This window comes from Pelophylax lessonae, assembly GCF_965119305.1.
Source record: "Pelophylax lessonae genome assembly, chromosome: 12".
Classification (NCBI taxonomy): domain Eukaryota; kingdom Metazoa; phylum Chordata; class Amphibia; order Anura; family Ranidae; genus Pelophylax; species Pelophylax lessonae.
In genome coordinates this window covers 73,061,626-73,080,196 of record NC_138779.1, presented here as the reverse complement: position 1 = coordinate 73,080,196, position 18,571 = coordinate 73,061,626, and the positions used below count along the sequence as shown (strand labels likewise).

General features: G+C 41.2%; 1 protein-coding gene across 11 annotated transcripts in view; it reads left to right on the top strand.

The window, feature by feature from the left end:
- The window catches only part of AGRN (agrin), a 704,390-nt gene that overhangs the window by 607,535 nt on the left and 78,284 nt on the right, over window positions 1-18,571 (top strand). For 10 of the 11 annotated variants that reach the window (XM_082274335.1, XM_082274327.1, XM_082274332.1 and 7 more), the window contains 2 exons: window positions 12,619-12,733; window positions 18,244-18,375. In XM_082274335.1, the coding sequence (XP_082130461.1) occupies window positions 12,619-12,733; window positions 18,244-18,375 (247 nt within the window). The remainder of the gene's footprint in view (window positions 1-12,618; window positions 12,734-18,243; window positions 18,376-18,571) is intronic. The other variant, XM_082274329.1, reaches the window with a different exon arrangement.

The window sequence follows — 18,571 nt, the reverse complement described above, 5'->3', positions numbered from 1 at the left end:
CTGGTCACTGGTGCTGGTACTGGCCTGGTCACTGGTGCTAGTACTGGTGCTGGTCACTGGTGCTGGTACTGGTACTGGTGCTGGTACTGGTGCTGGTACTGGCCTGGTCACTGGTGCTGGTACTGGCCTGGTCACTGGTGCTGGTACTGGCCTGGTCACTGGTGCTGGTACTGGCCTGGTCACTGGTGCTAGTACTGGTGCTGGTACTGGCCTGGTCACTGGTGCTGGTACTGGCCTGGTCACTGGTGCTGGTACTGGCCTGGTCACTGGTGCTGGTACTGGTGCTGGTCACTGGTGCTGGTACTGGTCACTGATGCTGGTACTGGTCACTGGTGCTGGTACTGGTGCTGGTACTGGCCTGGTCACTGGTGCTGGTCACTGGTGCTGGTACTGGTCACTGGTGCTGGTACTGGTGCTGGTCACTGGTGCTGGTACTGGTCACTGATGCTGGTACTGGTCACTGGTGCTGGTACTGGTGCTGGTACTGGCCTGGTCACTGGTGCTGGTCACTGGTGCTGGTACTGGTCACTGGTGCTGGTACTGGCCTGGTCACTGGTGCTGGTCACTGGTGCTGGTACTGGTGCTGGTGCTGGTCACTGGTGCTGGTACTGGCGCTGGTCATAGGTGCTGGTCATTTGCTGGTACTGGTCTCAGGGCATGGCTCTCTGGTGCTGCTCTCAGGCTAGGTCACTGTGTCTGTCACAGAGTGGGGTGTCACGATGATTGGTCCCCCCGCGTGCCAAAATGCCTCCTGGAGTAGACGATGTGGCTGTAGTAGAGAGCAAAGCCTCTGCTTGCTCTCTGCAGCTCCTCCCACAGACGGAGTGGATGACTCATATCACTCCGCCTGTGAGCCGGTCCTACTTCGGCTCTGTGCAGGCTTGCTGGCACACTCTTCTGCCTGCATCGATGAGTCATCTGACTCACACACAGACAGAGCCGGGATATTGCCCTGAGCTCGCGGGTGTCCGTGAGCTCAGGGCGGAAAGCGGGAGTCTCCCGCGACTTGCGGGAGACTTGGGATGTCTGCAGAAGGACAGGTAGCTGCGATTAGCCAGCTGGCTTGTTTTGATCCTAATGAAATGTCACGTTCTTCTAGCTATAAGTGCAATATTTTATACCTTAAATACATTTTTTAAAGATTTTTAGACTACTACTAGCGAGACTTTTGTATTTTGGGGACCATCTGTGTATTTGTTTCCTGGACGGTGGGTCCATTTGCCATAAGAGGTTCCTGGGACAGTTAACCACTTGTATACCGGGCATATTTCGGCACTCTGTAAGAACGCTGAACTGCGGGGGGGTGGGGGGTTTGGGGGGGCGCAGTTTGCCATCTTCGCCCTGGGCACCATATGACCTTGTCCCAGCACTGTCTCAGTTATCCCCACAAAATCTAAGTCCTCCTCAAACATCAGCAGCTCCAGCTCCCCTATCTTGTTGGCCAGGCTTCTGGCATTGGTATACAAGCCTCGTAATTTTGATCGGTTACATATATCCTCATTTGATGTTTTTAGGCTGCTCTCTTGATTTTTCCCCATACCCACCCTGGGTTTTCTGCCTTACAATTGCTGTGTTCTCTTGACATAATTAGCAGTTCTCTGATTTTTTATTTTTTTTTGGCCTGGAGTTCTCTTCAGTTGTGTACTCTGCAAGTTTTCTTATCTGCAAATTTCCCCAGTAAGCAACATCAACACTATCAAAGGAAGGTACAGGAAGATAATATTTTTGAAAGTCATATCTTAATACAATATTTATGTTTTAAGACACTAAGAAGTTAAGATTGGTTACATTTCCTTTCATTGAAACCTACACTTTGATGTCCTTATGTAGACACTGAATACATTCCACAGTGACAGTGTAGACGCTGTAACACGTTGATTAAAAATCCCTTTTCTCAGGCCATGTTTAAGAGGAAAAGGCCAACAGCTTTGGTTACAGCCTTAACCAAAATAACAGTCGCTCTACGCTCAGCATTGTCAGATTGCAAAGGGCATAATTTAATTAACACCTTGTTAAACTGAAAAGCAGTGGCAGTCAGGAAAAGTGAAAGAATTCTGCTTTTGACATTTCAAACTAAAGGGCATGTATTTTTTTCTTCTTCTATATTTTCTTGTTTACTTTAATAACATGTGTGAATACTCATTGTGCACTTACTTTAAAGTTGTAACTCCAGTTATCCAATCTGAGAAAGCTCAAAGATCTGTTTTAAAGGCATCCTTTGCCCACACACTCTGCAGAAAAAGCTATATTAGTGATGGTAAAACAGGATCATGAATAGTCAATTGCTAAAAAAACATAGCAAATATGATAGTATAGATGGATTGATAAAAGGAATACAATCAGCACTAAAGCAAAAAACAGTATGAATGAGCATAAAAAAAATGTATATAGGTGCTTAAATCTAGAAACATGCAAACAATATTAATGTGCAAAACATGTTTAAATAAATGAATGATATAAACCCACACAGGGGTAGTGCAATGAAAGTGAAAAGAAATAATAAATATGTGTAAAAAAGTCCAAATACTTCATGTGACCAATAGAGCAAAAATATTAAAAGTCCATAAATATAAAGTGACAAAGTTGCAGCAATAACAGTGACTTCCGTGCAGAATCCCAAAAAGTGAACCAGCACCAATCCAACCAGTGAGTGCAATGGCCGCTCACCGCCATAAAAGATGTTAAGCGCATTCAAAAGACACTCCAATGGCAAGGATTCTTCAACAATAATGAAGGGTCAGCTCATGAGAAATAAATAAGTACCTCCATGGTGTAGTATATAACAGCAGTCCTTTAATAATAAAAGCATAAATGGGGCCGTAGAGTACCTGAATCTTACAGCATAGATAAATGTAGACTTCCAGTCTCGGGCAAAGTGACGTCACCCAGCTCCTCCTGGCGTGTTGCATCACAAAACACGTGAATTTCAAAAGGGTTGAGAAACCCCGGTCTCGGCCCAAAACTGGAAGTGACGTCACCTGGCTCTTCCCGAAGAGTTGAGTCACAAAATACGTGACTTTTCCAAGGTTTGAGAGCTGACTCGTCATTATTGTAGAAGAATCCATACCATTGGAGTGTCTTTTGAACGCGCTTAACATCTTTTATTGAGGTGAGCGGCCATTGCACTCACTGGTTGTATTGGTGCTGGTTCACTTTTTGGGAGTCTGCCATGGAGGTGGCTGATTGTTTGGGCGTTATTTAATATGAACAATGGTGACAGCTGAGAGAACATATTTAGAATAGGTCGTATACTGTGGAGTTCGCATTTTTCTGCAAATGCTTTCTTACAAGCAAACTTGGTTTCACCAAGAAACTTTTTTTCTACAGTGGAGAAGATAATTATTTGATCCCCTGCAGATTTTGTAAGTTTGCCTACTTACAAAGAAATATAGGGTCTATAATTTTTATCATAGGTGTATTTTAAATGATAGAGACAAAATATTAACCAAAAATTCAGAAAAAAACACATAAACAAATGCTATAAATTAAGTTGCAGTTCAGTGAGTAAAAAAAGTATTTGATCCCCAAGTAAAATATGACTTAGTACTTAGTGAAGAAACTCTTGTTGGCAAGCACAGAGGTAAGACGTTTCTTGTAGCTGGTGACTGGGTTTGCACACATCTCAGGAGGGATTTTCTCTTTACAGATCTTCTCAAAATGGTTAATGTTTCTTGGCTGTCTCTTGGCAACTTGAAGTTTCAGCTCCCTCCATAAAATTTCAATAGGATTAAGGTCTGGAGACTGGCTAGGCCACTCCATGACCTTAATGTGCATCTTTCTGAGCCACTACTTTGTTGCTTTTGCGTTACGTTTTGGGTTATTGTCATGCTGGAAGACCTATCCACGACCAATCTTCGGTGTTCTGGCTGAAGGAAGAAGGTTCTCATCCAAGATTTGACAATACATGACCCCGTCTATTGGCCCCTCAATGCAGCAAAGTCGGCCTGTATCTTTAGCAGAGAAACAGCCCCAAAGCATCAAGTGTCCCCCTCCGTGCTTGACTGTAGGGATGGTGTTCTTAGAGTCATAGTCTGCATTTTTCTTCCTCCAAACACGGTGATTCGAGTTAATGCCAAAGAGCTCAATTTTGGTCTCATCTGACCTTAGCACTTTCTCTCAATCCTTCTCTGAATCATTTAGATGTTAATTGGCATGACTGTACCTACTGTGCCTTCTTGAAGAGGGGTACTGGCCAGTGGATGGGGACATGTACTGTAAAATCTTGGATGAGAACCTACTTCCCTCAGCCAGAACACTAAAGATTGGTCATGGATGGGTCTTTTTAGCATGACAATGACCCACAACATACCGCCAAGGCAACAAAGGATTGGCTCAAGAAGAAGCACATGAAGGTCATGGAGTGGCCTAGCCAGTATCCTGACCTTAATCCTATAAAAAATGTATGCAGGGAGCTGAAACTTGGAGTTGCCAAGCAACAGCCAAGAAACCTTAAGGATTTAGAGAAGATCTGTAAAAAAGGGTGGACCAAATTCCCTCCTGAGATGTGTACAAACCTGGTCACTAACTACAAGAAACTTCTTACCTCTGTGCTTGCCAACATGGGTTTTTCCACCAAGTACTAAGTCATGTTTTGCTTGGGAATCAAATACTTAATTTACTCACTGAACTGCAAATCAGTTTATAACATTTGTAATGTGTTTTTTTCTGGATTTTTGGTTGACTTTCTGTCTTTATCATTTAAATACACCTATGACAAAAAATTATAGACCCTTCATTTCTTTGTAAGTGGTCAAACGTACAAAATCTGCAGGGAATCAAAATATTATTTTCCCCACTGTATTTGGTTGTCATACGAATATTAAATATGGTGTGATTTCAGTTACAACCACACTTAAATAATTCCAAACATTTGTGGATCAGTATTTCTTCAGTATTTCTATAAATATCTTGTGTAATGAAAAAAACCTCTAGATTACTATTTTTACCCAAAAAGAAAAATATTGTAAGATTAGAAGAGAAGGGCTGAAAGACACCTTTCCTGAAAATTTTGGCCTGCAACCATTTTAACTCTCCTACGATCCATATCTGCTACTGTATAGACTTTGTATTATGGCATCAAATCTCTTGGTATGACAATTGACTGAAAATTTTTAAAATCTTGTGTTGATTTTACAGGTTTGGTCTGTTGCAACCTTTTCATACAATTATAGGCTATAAATGTGGCACAAAGTGATGACTACTTTGACCCTTTATTTAATTACACCTTGATGGGTAGAAGTGAAGCCCAACTCCAGCCAAGTCGTGTTTTTTTTTTTTTAGATATGATAAAGCAGGGTTAATATCTTAGCCAGGTTATTTTTTCGCAGCCTGCAGTCAACGGGGCAGGGCCCCTGATCCTGAAGGCTCATGGGACCTTTGTTAAGTGCAAATATTCTTTCCATTGCCAAGTGTGTGGTTATACTGATTCTCCTGCAAGAGAGCAGACAATACTGTACAAGAGATAGGAGTTAGTTCCCTATGAGGGGTTATAAAGATTGCAGATTTAGTTAATGGTCTGGGCATGTTAATTTCTGGGGCAGCTATAGGGTTTGGGGAATGATACAAAAGTGGCATGGTTGCTACTACCCTGTCAATCTGTGATCATATGTGATAGACAATACCTGTGGCAAGCCACAGCCATAAACACTGTCCAACAGTCTTCATGAAACAGATCGGCAACATGTCAAAAATATACAACCTCCTTTATTTTAATCCATTCAGGTAGGGGAACAGTGCACAAATGTTGGCACGTTTCATTTGTTATGACTAAAGCCCACCAGGGCTGAAACCCATCAAGGCGTGTGCATTGTTCCCCTACCTGAATGGATTGAAAAAAGCAGATTTAATGTTTTTGACATGCCGTGTTGCCAACTTGTTTCATGAAAATAGGGTTTGGGGTTTGCTTTGAAGCCTTAGTTGGGTTTTTTTAACATATTCATGAATGTATAGGCAAAAAAACTGCTATTTACCTATAATGACTCTGCACTCTATCACTCTAGTCTCTGACTGTTTCCATGTTCAAGTATAGAAATATGCCCGTCAGAGTTTTCTACTTACAGATCCTTTTATTAAGCCTCAGCAGATCACTCTATGCTCGAAAATGCAGAACTGTTTGTGTTCTGCCTTAATATTGAAACTCATGGCCAATAAATGTATTCTTTACAGCAGCCTTTTTTTTATTTTTTTTTTATTTGTGGACAACAAAGCTTGTGCCAGGACAGCTGAAGAAGTGGCAGTACTGTTGAAGAGGTGATAAGGGATTTGAAGCTGTGTAGTCATTGCAATGTTTGAGATAATATTTTAGAATCCCTTCTATGAAGTGCAATCCAAAAGATAGAGATCAAACCTTGTCTCCAGGTTTATCTCCCATCTGCTTGCTTTATTTTTTTTATGATGTCTTTTATTTTTTGCTGGTGTGCCTTTTTACTTTGTTTTTCAAAGTCCCTTGTTTCGGCTAACCCACAAACAGATGAGGTAGCTGCCTGCATTGTGCCAGTTATAAATGCTTATTGAACTATTACAGTGCTTCATTACCAGCATAACACTTGCAAAGAAAGGCAAAGAGAAATGGGATGGTTTGGAAGCTCCCTCTGGTGGTTCAGTGCTGGACTGAATGCTCATTTTGCTTGATTGGTCAAAAGATTAGGTTTTAATAGCTCTGGTGCATTATACTTTATAAAACAGTAATATGATTACTGTCATCTGGAGCAGTAGGGATGTGTATGGAGGTATCATAGACCTTAGTACAAACACTTAGACTGTTATTCCCCTTAGAAAAGAATAGGAAAAATGGACATTCATGCTCATAACATACAGACAATACTGGTCTGGTTAACGAAAGATCAAGCTGAAATCTCGATTTGACTAGAGCTTCATTTCTGAAATTAATATAAAAATGTTTAAATATTTGTTCCTTGAGGTATGAAAATGATGTAAAGTGTGTCTACTGATGATACTATATGTAAGCAACTGGTGCTGCACAGTTTGCTTCTGCCCATACAAGAACAAGTAGCAGGGACACATCTAATTGTTGATTATACTGGGATCTTGTGCTTTCCCACAGCTGATCCACCAATGGGAAGGGGCCCAAATTTGGTTTGTTATTCCCTTCCCTCTGTTCAGCAAGAAGAGGGACAGCTAAGCCAGGTCTTATAGAGCAGTTCAAACATTAAGAACACTAATTTTCTTCCCCACAGTATACCCAAAGATGGTCCAATCTCCTAGTGGGAATTTGACTGAACATTGGATTGGATCTTTAGGGCCAATCTTGGTAATGCAATGCAATTGGAGAAAATGAATACTGGGTTCTATTCGGGGAAAGTCCATGAAGAACCAAATTCAAACTTTTAAAATTACTTTTAAGAGTCCATATTTTTCATCTCCTTCTCTATCATAATTCCTCAGTAATATTTGCAATGATGTGTCTCAGCCTGAATCATTAAGGCCTTTGCTGGAAAAAAGGGTACCGACCTCTGTATCTGTGCTTTAACGAACATAATACTTAGTTCTGTAGACAGGCTGGCAAGCTATTGACCTGGTCTACTGGTTATCAGCATATGAGCTGAAAATATTAAATGATCAGACGTGTTTCAAGAGGCAGAGTTGAGAGTCACAAGAAAAGCTTAGGCTAGTTGCAGGCATGAGATGGCAGTCGGAGAATCCAACCAGTTAAAGATCTTTCTAACTAAAAACCTGTTAATACATATACCCAGCCATTTTATTTTATCTCAGGGAAATAGTAGAGATTTCTAGTCCAGTTCTTTTCAGTTTGCTCTTCTCAATATTGGTCAACTGGGAATTGTCTGCAGTAAGGATGCAGTGAGTTCAGTGGCTGTTGACAGCTCCAGATGACAGTCATCTCATTACTATGGAGAGCCTATTTGCAGGCTTAAAAAAGGATTTCAAATATAAAGTTTTGATGATATAAAGGGGAATGTGTAGTACGGGCATAGGAACAACTTAATGTGCTTAGTCAGGGATATATCTGGCCAAATGACCTTTTTCCAGAGGTTTTTTTTCCAGCCTCGTGACCACTGTGGGTGAAGGGAGAAGTGGCACTAAAATGTCACATCAAGTAATATTAGGCCTCAAGCACACTGGATGTTATCAAAACGTCAGTAGAAAGCTGTAGAAGGAGTTTTTCAGCTTTTTTGCTGTAGCGTTTTTCAGCATTTTTTTTTAGCTTTTTCCAGCTGTAGTGTTTTTTAGCTTTTTTTAAGCAAAGCTATACTCCCACAAAAGCTTATGGCTCAAAAACATTGATAAACCCCGCATAGCCAAGTTTTTTGGCGTTTTAAGCTTTTATCAGAGTTAGTGTTTTTACAGCTTAAAAACACTTCTTAATTTTTGTTTTCTCTTTTTCGTTTTCTTTTTTGACAACGTATTTGTCTGGTTCAACTACTATTGTTCAACCACTGGTCATGTGGTAACGGAGAGCTATGTTTCCCCCTGTTTGCTAATCGTAACCTCATGCTCCAGCTGTCTTGGTCCCTGCCCGGGACAGCCCTATTTGTCCCATGCTTCCCTCCTCCGGGATCTGATTACCCTCTTGCAGTTGCCTCATCACTTGGTGAGTACTTGTTGGCCGCGCCTCTCCTCCTGGGCACAGCTTGTTCCCTTTACGGGGTGCCTAGGGGATGGGTTCCTTTTACCTTTCTCCATCCCGAGATCCCCCATTGGTTCATAGCCTTTGTTGTCACTTACTGAGGTTTTCCTGAGGTTACGACTGTTTGTTACTTTATAGTTTGCTCTCTGTACCCTATGGGTTATTAGTTGAATCTCTGTAATTCTCCAGTGCATGTTAAACGTTGTACTACATTTGTTAACTCCAATAAAATCTTTGAAATAGAATGAAAAAAAAAAAAAACACTTCTTAAAACCCACTAGTTTTGGGGGTTTTTTTCAGCCACAAAACGCTCCTGCCAAAAACTGCTGATAACAGCCGATGTGTGCATGGAAACATAGGATAACATGCTAGGGAGTTTACTATCTGCAGAAAAAAACATCTGACGCTAAAAACAGCAGCTTTAAAAATGTCCAGTGTGCATGAGGCCTTTTAATTGGGTCTTGGATTACAGTAGGACAGCAGGGCTGGCTGTGACTGGGCTGATCTGGCAATGGCCAATCACCTTCTCCATACTGAGCTGCTTGAGGAAGAGTTTGCATCACCACAAACAGTTGTACTTCTGTGGCAGCTAGAAGAAAAAGTTGATAATATGTGGTGAAAATGTGGATAATTCCACAGGCACCTTGCAGTGTTGTCACTTTTGCAGCAAGTGAATCATCAACACTTTCACTGTCAGGATCAGCATGTATGAATACCAAGACAGAAAAGAACATAAATAGCATTAAGCTCCCTAAAGACACGTTGGTTTGATTTTTCATGGGCTATGTTTGGCTTTTGTCCACACAAACACACTTTAAACTTAGGACTACTTTTTCATTCTCTTTTTGAGCAGTTCCCTTTTAAGCCTGCTCTTCTGACAATTTCACAGAAAACTAAGAGACAGGCTGTTATAGCTTTTCTTAATCTCTGTCTTCACAATTTGATTTCTACTTTCTCTTTGTCATTCCCAGACACTGCTATTCCCTTCACTTCCTTACTACTGAGAGAGCATTTAATCTCTGTCTGCCGTATGTCCAGTCACTAGAGAAATAGTTTGTTATCTCCTCCAGTTATGTCCTAGAAGGATTACTGCTGGTATTGTTCTCCTTGGTGCTAGTTTTTGGGCTAATTAGGAAAAGGTGTCTGAAAGCTTGAGATTATGCTTCATCCATCTGTGGGATGCATGTAACACAGATGTGATTGGATGAAAGAACGGGACCCACTTTTCTGTCTTCTGGTCTAAAAGAATGGCTTTTATTACAGCTTGTAAGACCTATAAGAAAAATATCAATGCCTAAATAAATGCATTCATCTTCTGCTGGGACAATAATAAGCGGCCTGTACAGACTTTTCTGCCTTTAGTCCTTTATTGATTTAACCAATTACTTGCAGACCAATATTGCCTTTTATACATCATTTAAAGGCCTTATGTCAGCTGGCTGCAGCTTGTTAGTATGAAAGGTGGCGGCCACAGGGGAGAACACTGTATGTGTTAAAGTTGCAAGGGATATTATACATGGTCTCCAGCTAGAAACCAATTTTTATCGACACAGGCCTGCATTTAAGTTATGAATGTGTAGCATAGAGAGGCTGATTGGCATATGCTAGACATGGCATGGAAATGACAGTGAATTATTTGAATCCAGTGACACTTGCCGCTTTAGTTTCAATGTGGTGTGCATACACATAATTGAGTACAAATTAATTCTCTGCTTTCGCACTGAGAGAGTCTCTAAATGCTTTATACATTACTGATCTGTGAGAGTTCTGCTGTTCTGCCTGTGGAGAGAGGTCTGCCACAAGTAGGGGGAAGCCAGCTGTCCACAGTTCAGCCTCTCCTGCGCACTGCATCTTAGCAGCCAGTGGTTATCTGTTCTACAGTCCACCATAAGGAAATCCTTGAGAAGCTGAACACTACCATCAACTCTTGTGGCATTCTACTGTGCTCCACATATGTGGGCAACTCTACTGGCCACCGGTGTCTGGAAATGCCTTCTGTGCCACGTGTGATTGCCACCAATCAGGCAGTGCCTCACTTGCATTAGAGAACAACTTTACTAAAAGCCTCAGGTCACCAATATATAAGGAGGAACCTCACCCACCCAACTAGAATCATGGTGATGTAAAATTTGATGCCCATGACAACCGATTGAAGTTTTTGACAGTAAAACAAAGGATGTGATTTGTTCCTGCAAACTACAATACATTTTTTTAAATTATACATTTTATTAAAAGCATGATGCATATTTTATTCACAAATTGTACTGGGAGAAATACAAAGTTTGACCCTCATCCTCGAAAGTGTTGAGACCACTAAATTTGCATGATGGCAAAGCAAAATAAAGAGTGGTCAGCAATATTTCCCTCATTGGAAGTTTCCTTCAGAGGAAACGGACCATAAAGGAGTATTCTGACAACCAAGAGTTCAGAGATTTGAACCAGTTGCTGCTAAGTCTGTAAGGTCATTCACATTCAATGTTAGTGTTTCTGTTTTGATCAGTCCTTTCAGCTTTCCAGGTACAGAGCAGTGTTGAGATCTAATGACTTTTAAGAGCTTTCTGCTGTGGAGTGGAAAATATGACTAGAAAGTGCCAAAACTGCTTTTTGCCAGAGGTTACATGAATTAAAACTCAAGGCTTACATTCTTGCAGGATGTTCTACAACATTGTCATTTAGTTTCATATCTGACAGAATCACTTTAATGTAACTTTTTAATATTTTTAATGCCAGGGCTTGCTCTTTCTGTTAAGTTTACAGGCCCTTTAATATCTAGCTTCCATGGAAACCAGCATAATAAAAGAATTAATATAAACCACACTCATTAAGCTAGTATTGTTCGACTCTGTTCTTTTTCATAATTCCATTTTAAGCATATCTCCTGTATCTACCAAGTGATTGACTTAAAGGGCATTTGGCATCTCTGTACAGCGAAAGCGCGGTGTTTTTATGCAACCTCAATTCTGGGCTCTGATTTTATCTATGGATGAAAATGACCTTAACATTCATAAATCTGCGAGAGCACAATGACTGCTATTTATTTCTAGTTACACAAAAAGAGACAGGATCATCTGGCATTAGGATTTTTTTTTTTTTGCAGGTTTCTCTTTTATGTATATCTGGAACAATTTATGGGAAATAAAATTCATTGGGATGGATGGCATGATATACCACCTGGTCTGTTTAGCAAGGGGTCACAAGAAAATGTTCTCATACATTGCCGCGCGATGCGGCTATACTGCAAACATGAATTAAATCCCCTACTCATTTCTAATTGGATTTGTGAAGTGGAAAAGGAGATGTGATAAATGTTCGACTTTGTGAATAAGGTGACAGATGTAGCAACCTGCTAAATCTTTTATGTCATTTCACTACCAAGTACACACGCACACACACAGAAGTGTATGATGTATGGTGATTCACTAAGGCAGCCAATGGTGGTTGTTGGTGCACAACTCTTCTCAGGATGCTTAAAATGTCAGTAAGAAGTTACAAGTGTACCTGTATCACAAAGCAATCATACACACACCTGATTGATCATACCCTATGTAAAGTTACACCCCTTGTGATTGTTTTAGGTTAAAAAAAACAAACAAACTAAAATTGCTGTTAGAATTCATATACAAACAGGAAGCCGACGCTTAGAGTCCATCAGCACCAGATCTGAACATGGTGACTGACGTTAGTTGTGGTAACCAGTCTTGATCTAAGTCTCATGTTTGAAGTATTCATCTAGGCAAAGTGGCATCATCATTCCGGTTCTGTAATACCCAACATCGTTAAACTGAATTAGACATTCTAGTAATCATATCTTGAAATGAGAGATATGAGAATCCAGCATAAAGTTTAACTTGTCAGTTGCCATGGAAAACTGATTTATTGGTTTTGGATTGAGATGGGTCTTTGAATATATTCAGTTATATTAATAGGGTTCTTATTTTAAAACTATGACCGGCTTTTCATTTAGACCGAAGTTCTCCTTTGATAATACTCCTGCCTGTCTGCTTGTCTTCCAGCTGGATAATCTTTTCCGAAATTCTGATACGAAGAGGGACTTCAGAAGCATCCGTGTACGGGACTTGGGTCCTAGCAACTCCATTAGAGCCATAGTGGAAGCACATTTCGATCCAGGTTTGTTAATTCAGGCAGACACATGAAATGTGCAGTGAGAGTAATTAGATTATGTCTGGTTTATTTATTTTACAACCACAGCATGACTACCACAGAAAAAAAAACTGATTAAAATATACTTTAAAGACACATAGAAGATTTCTAAAACTGGTGCACACAAAATCTGGTGCAGCTTTGCATGGTAGCCAATCAGCTTCAAACTTCAGCTTAATGAATTAAGCTTTGAAAATAAAACCTAGAAGCTGGTAACTATGCATAGCTGCACCAGTTTTAGTAAATCTCTCCCATAGTCTTGATTTGGTCTTTTATATTTTTTCTTATGATGTATGTCTGGCAGCCATTGATATAAAAGAAGATTGTCTGTTATTGCTGCTAGGAAAGGATTGTACATAAATGTGGCTTTACTATTAGAACACACATGTATCACTTGTCAACAGAAGGTAGTTAGTGACTAATGGATGACAGTATGTTAATACTAATAGTCTTGCCTAAAGAATAGTGTAATTGAAAAAAGATTTCTCTGTGTTGGGTAGGGTTCAATTCTTGTGGAGTGAGGCATGGGTACATTCATCAGGTTTTCAATACTGCTGGCAATGCCAGTGGGGAGATTTCTCATGAATTCTGCATGTGTGGGGAACCACTAGACTAGAGGGTGTAGGACACAAATACCACATGCATTTGTTAACAGATTCTACCTGATGGGAGAATTTACAAAATGTGGCTGAAGCTCAGATTGTCAACTGTTCCTGTGGTGAGCAATGAACACTCAGTATAGGCTTAAATCTCCTACTCACAACAGAATACATAATGCAAAATACATATAGGGTGAAATTGTTCTTTAGGGCCCTTGCACATGGACGGGCTGTTCGGGTCCACCTGTCCGTTGACACACGCTGACATCCGATCAGATCCTGTCCACTAAAAACAGATCTGTTCCCCATCTGTCTAGCGGCTCGAATGGCAGTTGGGTATAAACAGACAGGCAGTCCGTTTATATCTGACCGCTCATAGAGAGGAGCGTGCTGTGTCTGCTCTGCATTAGCAGAGCAGACACGGACCAGCCATTCGCCTGCTTAGCAGGGATCAGCGGACAGATTTCCTGCTAAACAGGCAAACTCCAACGGAGCCTGCCTCGTGTGTAAGGAGCCTTATTGACATGGTACAGAGAGTAGCAGTGTGTTGCAACATAATCAAAAAACACCTTTTTCTCTTTCGTTCATTGACGGACAACGCTCCAGAATCTTCTTGCACCATTGGGTTATGCTTCCCCCTACAGGAGTAGGACACTAGGCAGGAGGAAAACTTTACCACACCTATGGGGCAGTCCCGGGGGGTATACTCCTACTTCCTGCTATAGGCATTCAGTTTTTTTTTTTTTTGCCTAGTCACGAGTTAGAACCTAGTTCCTTACTGGGATCTCTGGTCCTAGCATTTTTTTCTTTTTTAAACAGATTCTTTTGCTCTTTTATTATTTTCTGTTCACGCTACTTACATTGTCCCAGAAGGTAGCATTCTTGGTGGCAATTACTTCCGCATGGAGGGTGTCCGAACTGGCAACTTTGTCTTGTCGTTTACTTTATCTGGTGGTTCACAGAGTCAGTCGTTCTTTCCTAAGGTTGTCTCCAGTTTTCATCTGAATTAAGACATTGTGTTATCTTCCCTGTGTCCTAAGCTTAAACATCCTAAGGAGATTGCCTTGCATTCTCTGGATGTGGTTTGGGCAATCAGGGTGTACCTGGCAGCAACCAAGTCGTTTAGGAAATCAGACTTACTTTTTGTCCTTATGGATGGACCTTTCAAGGGGTTGGCCCCATCTGCCGCAACCATTTCCAGATGGATCAGACAGACGGTAGTGAAGGCCTATTCAATCAAGGGTCAGGTTCCTCCTTTTCCTGTTAAGGTGCATTCTACGTGGGTGCTTAGTGCCTCCTGGGCCTTCCGCCATCAGGTGTCAGTGATACAGGTTTGCAAGACAGCCACCTGGTCGCCTGTGCACACTTATGCAAAATTCTACAAAGTAGATGTGTTGGCATCTGTGGATGCTGCTTTTAGCCACAAGGGTTTGCAGGCCACTGTTTGAGAGGACTTGGTCCTCTTTGAGAGTGTATTGTTTTTTCAGATGAGCTCTAGTTGTTCCTGGTTGAGCTCCATGTTACCTGGTCGGCTAGTTTTAGCCTCTGGGATTTTTTTCTGCTGTGTTTTTCCCACCCCTCATTTTGACACTGCTTTGGGACATCCCAATGGTCAATGATTCTGGAGCTGTGTCCGTCAATGAACGAAAGAGAAAATTGGATTTGTGTCTTACCGTAAAATCTTTTTCTCTGATGTTCATTCACGGACACAGCACCCACCCCTCTATTGAGTTGGGTTATTTTTCTTCTGACATAGTTTGCAACAAAACTGAATGCCTATAGCAGGAAGTGGGAGTATACCCCATTAGACTGCCCCATAGGTGTGGTAAAGCTTTTTCCCTGCCTAGTGTTCTACTCCTGGGGGGGCAGCATAACCCAATGGTCAAGAAGATTCTCGAGCTGTGTCCGTCAATAAACATCAGAGAAATGGATTTTACGGTAAGACAAAAATCAATTTTTTCCTATTGATTGGCAGAAAACTGACCATGCTGGAATAAATGTGTTTCTAGTGTGGTCAGTTTGAAATATGAAATGGGGAAAGGCGGGGGGGGGGGTACTTCTGGCAGGATCACAAAGAATCAATGCAAAGATAACTGGATACTTTTTAACATAAGGACAGCGCTTCACTTTTTCCACATTTTTTTATGTTACAGCCTTATTCCAAAATGGATTAAATTAATTATTTTTCCTCAAAATTCTACAAACAATACTCCATAATGACAACGTGAAAGAATTTTGTTTAAAATCTTTGCAAATTGTTTAAAATCTTTGCAAATTTATTTTTTAAAAAAACGAAAATCTTTGCAAATTTATTTAAAGAAAAAAAAACGGAAAAAATCACATGTACATAAGTATTCACAGCCTTTGCTCAATACTTTGTTGACGCTCCTTTGGCACCAATTGCACCCTCAAGTCTTTTTGAGTATGATGCTACAAGCTTGGCACACCTATTTTTGGGCAGTTTCTCACATTCTTCTTTGCAGGACCACTCAAGATCCATCAGGTTGAATGGGGAGTGTACAGCCATTTTTTGATCTCTCCAGAGATGTTTAATCGGGTTCAAGTCTGAGCTCTGGCTGAGCCACTCAAGGACTTTCACAAAGTTGTCCGTAGCCACTCCTTTGTTATCTTGGCTGTGTGCTTAGGGTCATTGTCCTGTTGGAAGAGGAACCTTCACCCCAGTCTGAGGTACAGAACACCCTGGAGCAGGTTTTCATTAAGGATGTCTCTGTACATTGCTGCATTCATCTTTCCCTTGATCCTGACTAGTCTCCCTGTCACTGTAAAACATCCCCACAGCATGATGCTGTCACCACCATGCTTCACTGTAGGGATGGTATTGGCCAGGTGATGAGCGGCACCTGGTTTCCTTCAAACATGACTCTTGCCATTCAGGCCAAAGAGTTTAATCTTTGTTTCATCAGACCAGAGAATTTTGTTTCTCGTGGTCTGAGAGTCCTTCATTGACGGGCTGTCACTTGCCTTTTACTGAGGAGTGGTTTCTGTCTGGCCACTCTACCATACAGGCCTGATTAGTGGAGTGCTGCAGAGATGGTTGTTCTTCTGGAAAGTTCTCCTCTCCCCACAGAGAAATGCTGGGGCTTTGTCAGATTGACCATTGGGTTCTTGGTCACCTCCCTGACTAATGCCCTTCTCCCTTGATCGCTCAGTTTGTCAGGGCGGCCCGCTCTAGAAATAGCCCTGGTGGTTCCAAACTTCTTCCATTTATGGATGATGAAGGCCAATGTGCTGCAGAAATTTTTCTGTAACCTTCCCTATTTCTATGCCTTGCTACAATCCTATCTCAGAGGTCTACAGACAATTCCTTGGCCTTCGTGGCTTGGTTTGTGCAGTGACATGCACTTTTAACTGTGGGACCTTATATAGACAGGTGTGTGCCTTTCCAAATCATGTCCAATCAACTAAATTTACCACAGGTGGACTCCACTCAAGTTGTAGAAACATCTCAAGGATGTTTAGTGGAAACAGGATGCATCTGAGCTCAATTTTGAGTGTAATGGCAAAGGCAGTGAATACTTATGTACATGTGACTTTATTTTTAATTTTTATTACATTTGCAAAAATTTCAAACAAAATTCTTTCACATTGTCATTATGGGGTATTGTTTGTAGAGTTTTGAAAAAAATAACGAATTTAATCCATTTTGGAATGAGGCTGTAACATAACAAAATGTGAAAAAAGTGAAGCAATGTGAATACTTTCCGGATGCACTGTACATGATAAAACAGACACATAACAGGAATGGCAAATGGAGTAGCAAAAACGTTAAAGCAGAGTCCCACTTTAAGTACTCCTGACCCCCTGACATGCCACATTTGGCATGCAAATTTTTTTTTGAGGGGGGGGGGGAGTACCTATTTTTGACAGGCAACTGCTCCCACTTCCACTCGGGCCGCCCAGGCAGCTCGAGCGGAGGTTCTCCCCTCCCCCTCCCTGCAATCTTCTGGGACACGTCAAAGGTCACAGAAGATTGCCTGGCAATTCAGGACGCACACTGCGACCCACGCATGCGCAGTGCGCACCAGGTTGTGAGGCCAAAAGCTGTCACAGCCGGGTACCATACTAGTGATGCCGAGGAGAGGGAGAGGAGCGAGGCTTCGGGCGGCCGCATCAATGGATCATAGGACAGGTGAGTGTGCGTTTAATAAAAGTCAGCAGCCACACTTTTTGTAGCTGCTGACTTTTAATAAACATAAAAACGTCTGTAACTCTGCTTTATGTAGAATATGATAGTTGATAGAATGATCATTGTGTTAGTAGTTGAGTTGTAGTTAGTGCACTAGAAGGCACTATATTGCCCAACACAGTGTCATTAATTATTTCATGTGTAATCTTTATGAAGCTGCTGCCTGTTTTGTCTTGATTCTAACCAAATTTAGGTTGCCATTCTCCGGAATATATTTATACTTAAAATTATAATTGGCTTCATTTAGGAAAGTAATGGAAGTATTGTTCGAAAACTGTTCTTAACAATGACCCATTATATTATTTCTTAACATTAAGGGAGAATGAAAGGAAGAATCTGAATGCTTCATGGGGGTCAGCACAGACTGAGACAACTGTGCCCGTTTCATGTTTTCCTAAATTAAGCCATAATATATAATCTTCTGTAGATAAAAGAATCAGCCTGTTCTACAAGAAGCTGTACATTAGGTTATCTAATACTGACTTCCACTAATGTTAGCTATATAGCACTGATGGTCCTCAGGGAACAGTTCCACCCCAAGTGCTGCATCACAGTATGCTTTGAGATTGTGTTGGCCAGCTGGTGCTCATACATTAGGAAATTGAAAGAACTCTTTAATGTGTAATGCCAGCAGGATACAATTGGGTTGCATTGTTTCTCTTCTGTTTTAGCTACCAGCCTGACTGCTGTCGATGTACAGAAAGCATTGCTGGCAAGACTCAAGAGCACCAAGAAGAAGGCTATCACTATAAAGAAGCCAATCCAGGACAACGTGAAGTTCTTGGACTTTGGTGAGATCCCTGGTACATCGTCCTGTTTCATTCTCAACTCTAAAGCCTTGAGTCCCATTTGGGAAATAAAATGCAGATCAATTTGGATTTTTTGGTTTCTTTATGCAGAAATTATATTTTGTCCCTTTGCCCATTACAGATGAGTAAATAAAAATACATTAATCTCACTCATGTACTGCTAGCTGATGCTTTCTAGAATATTTTTCAC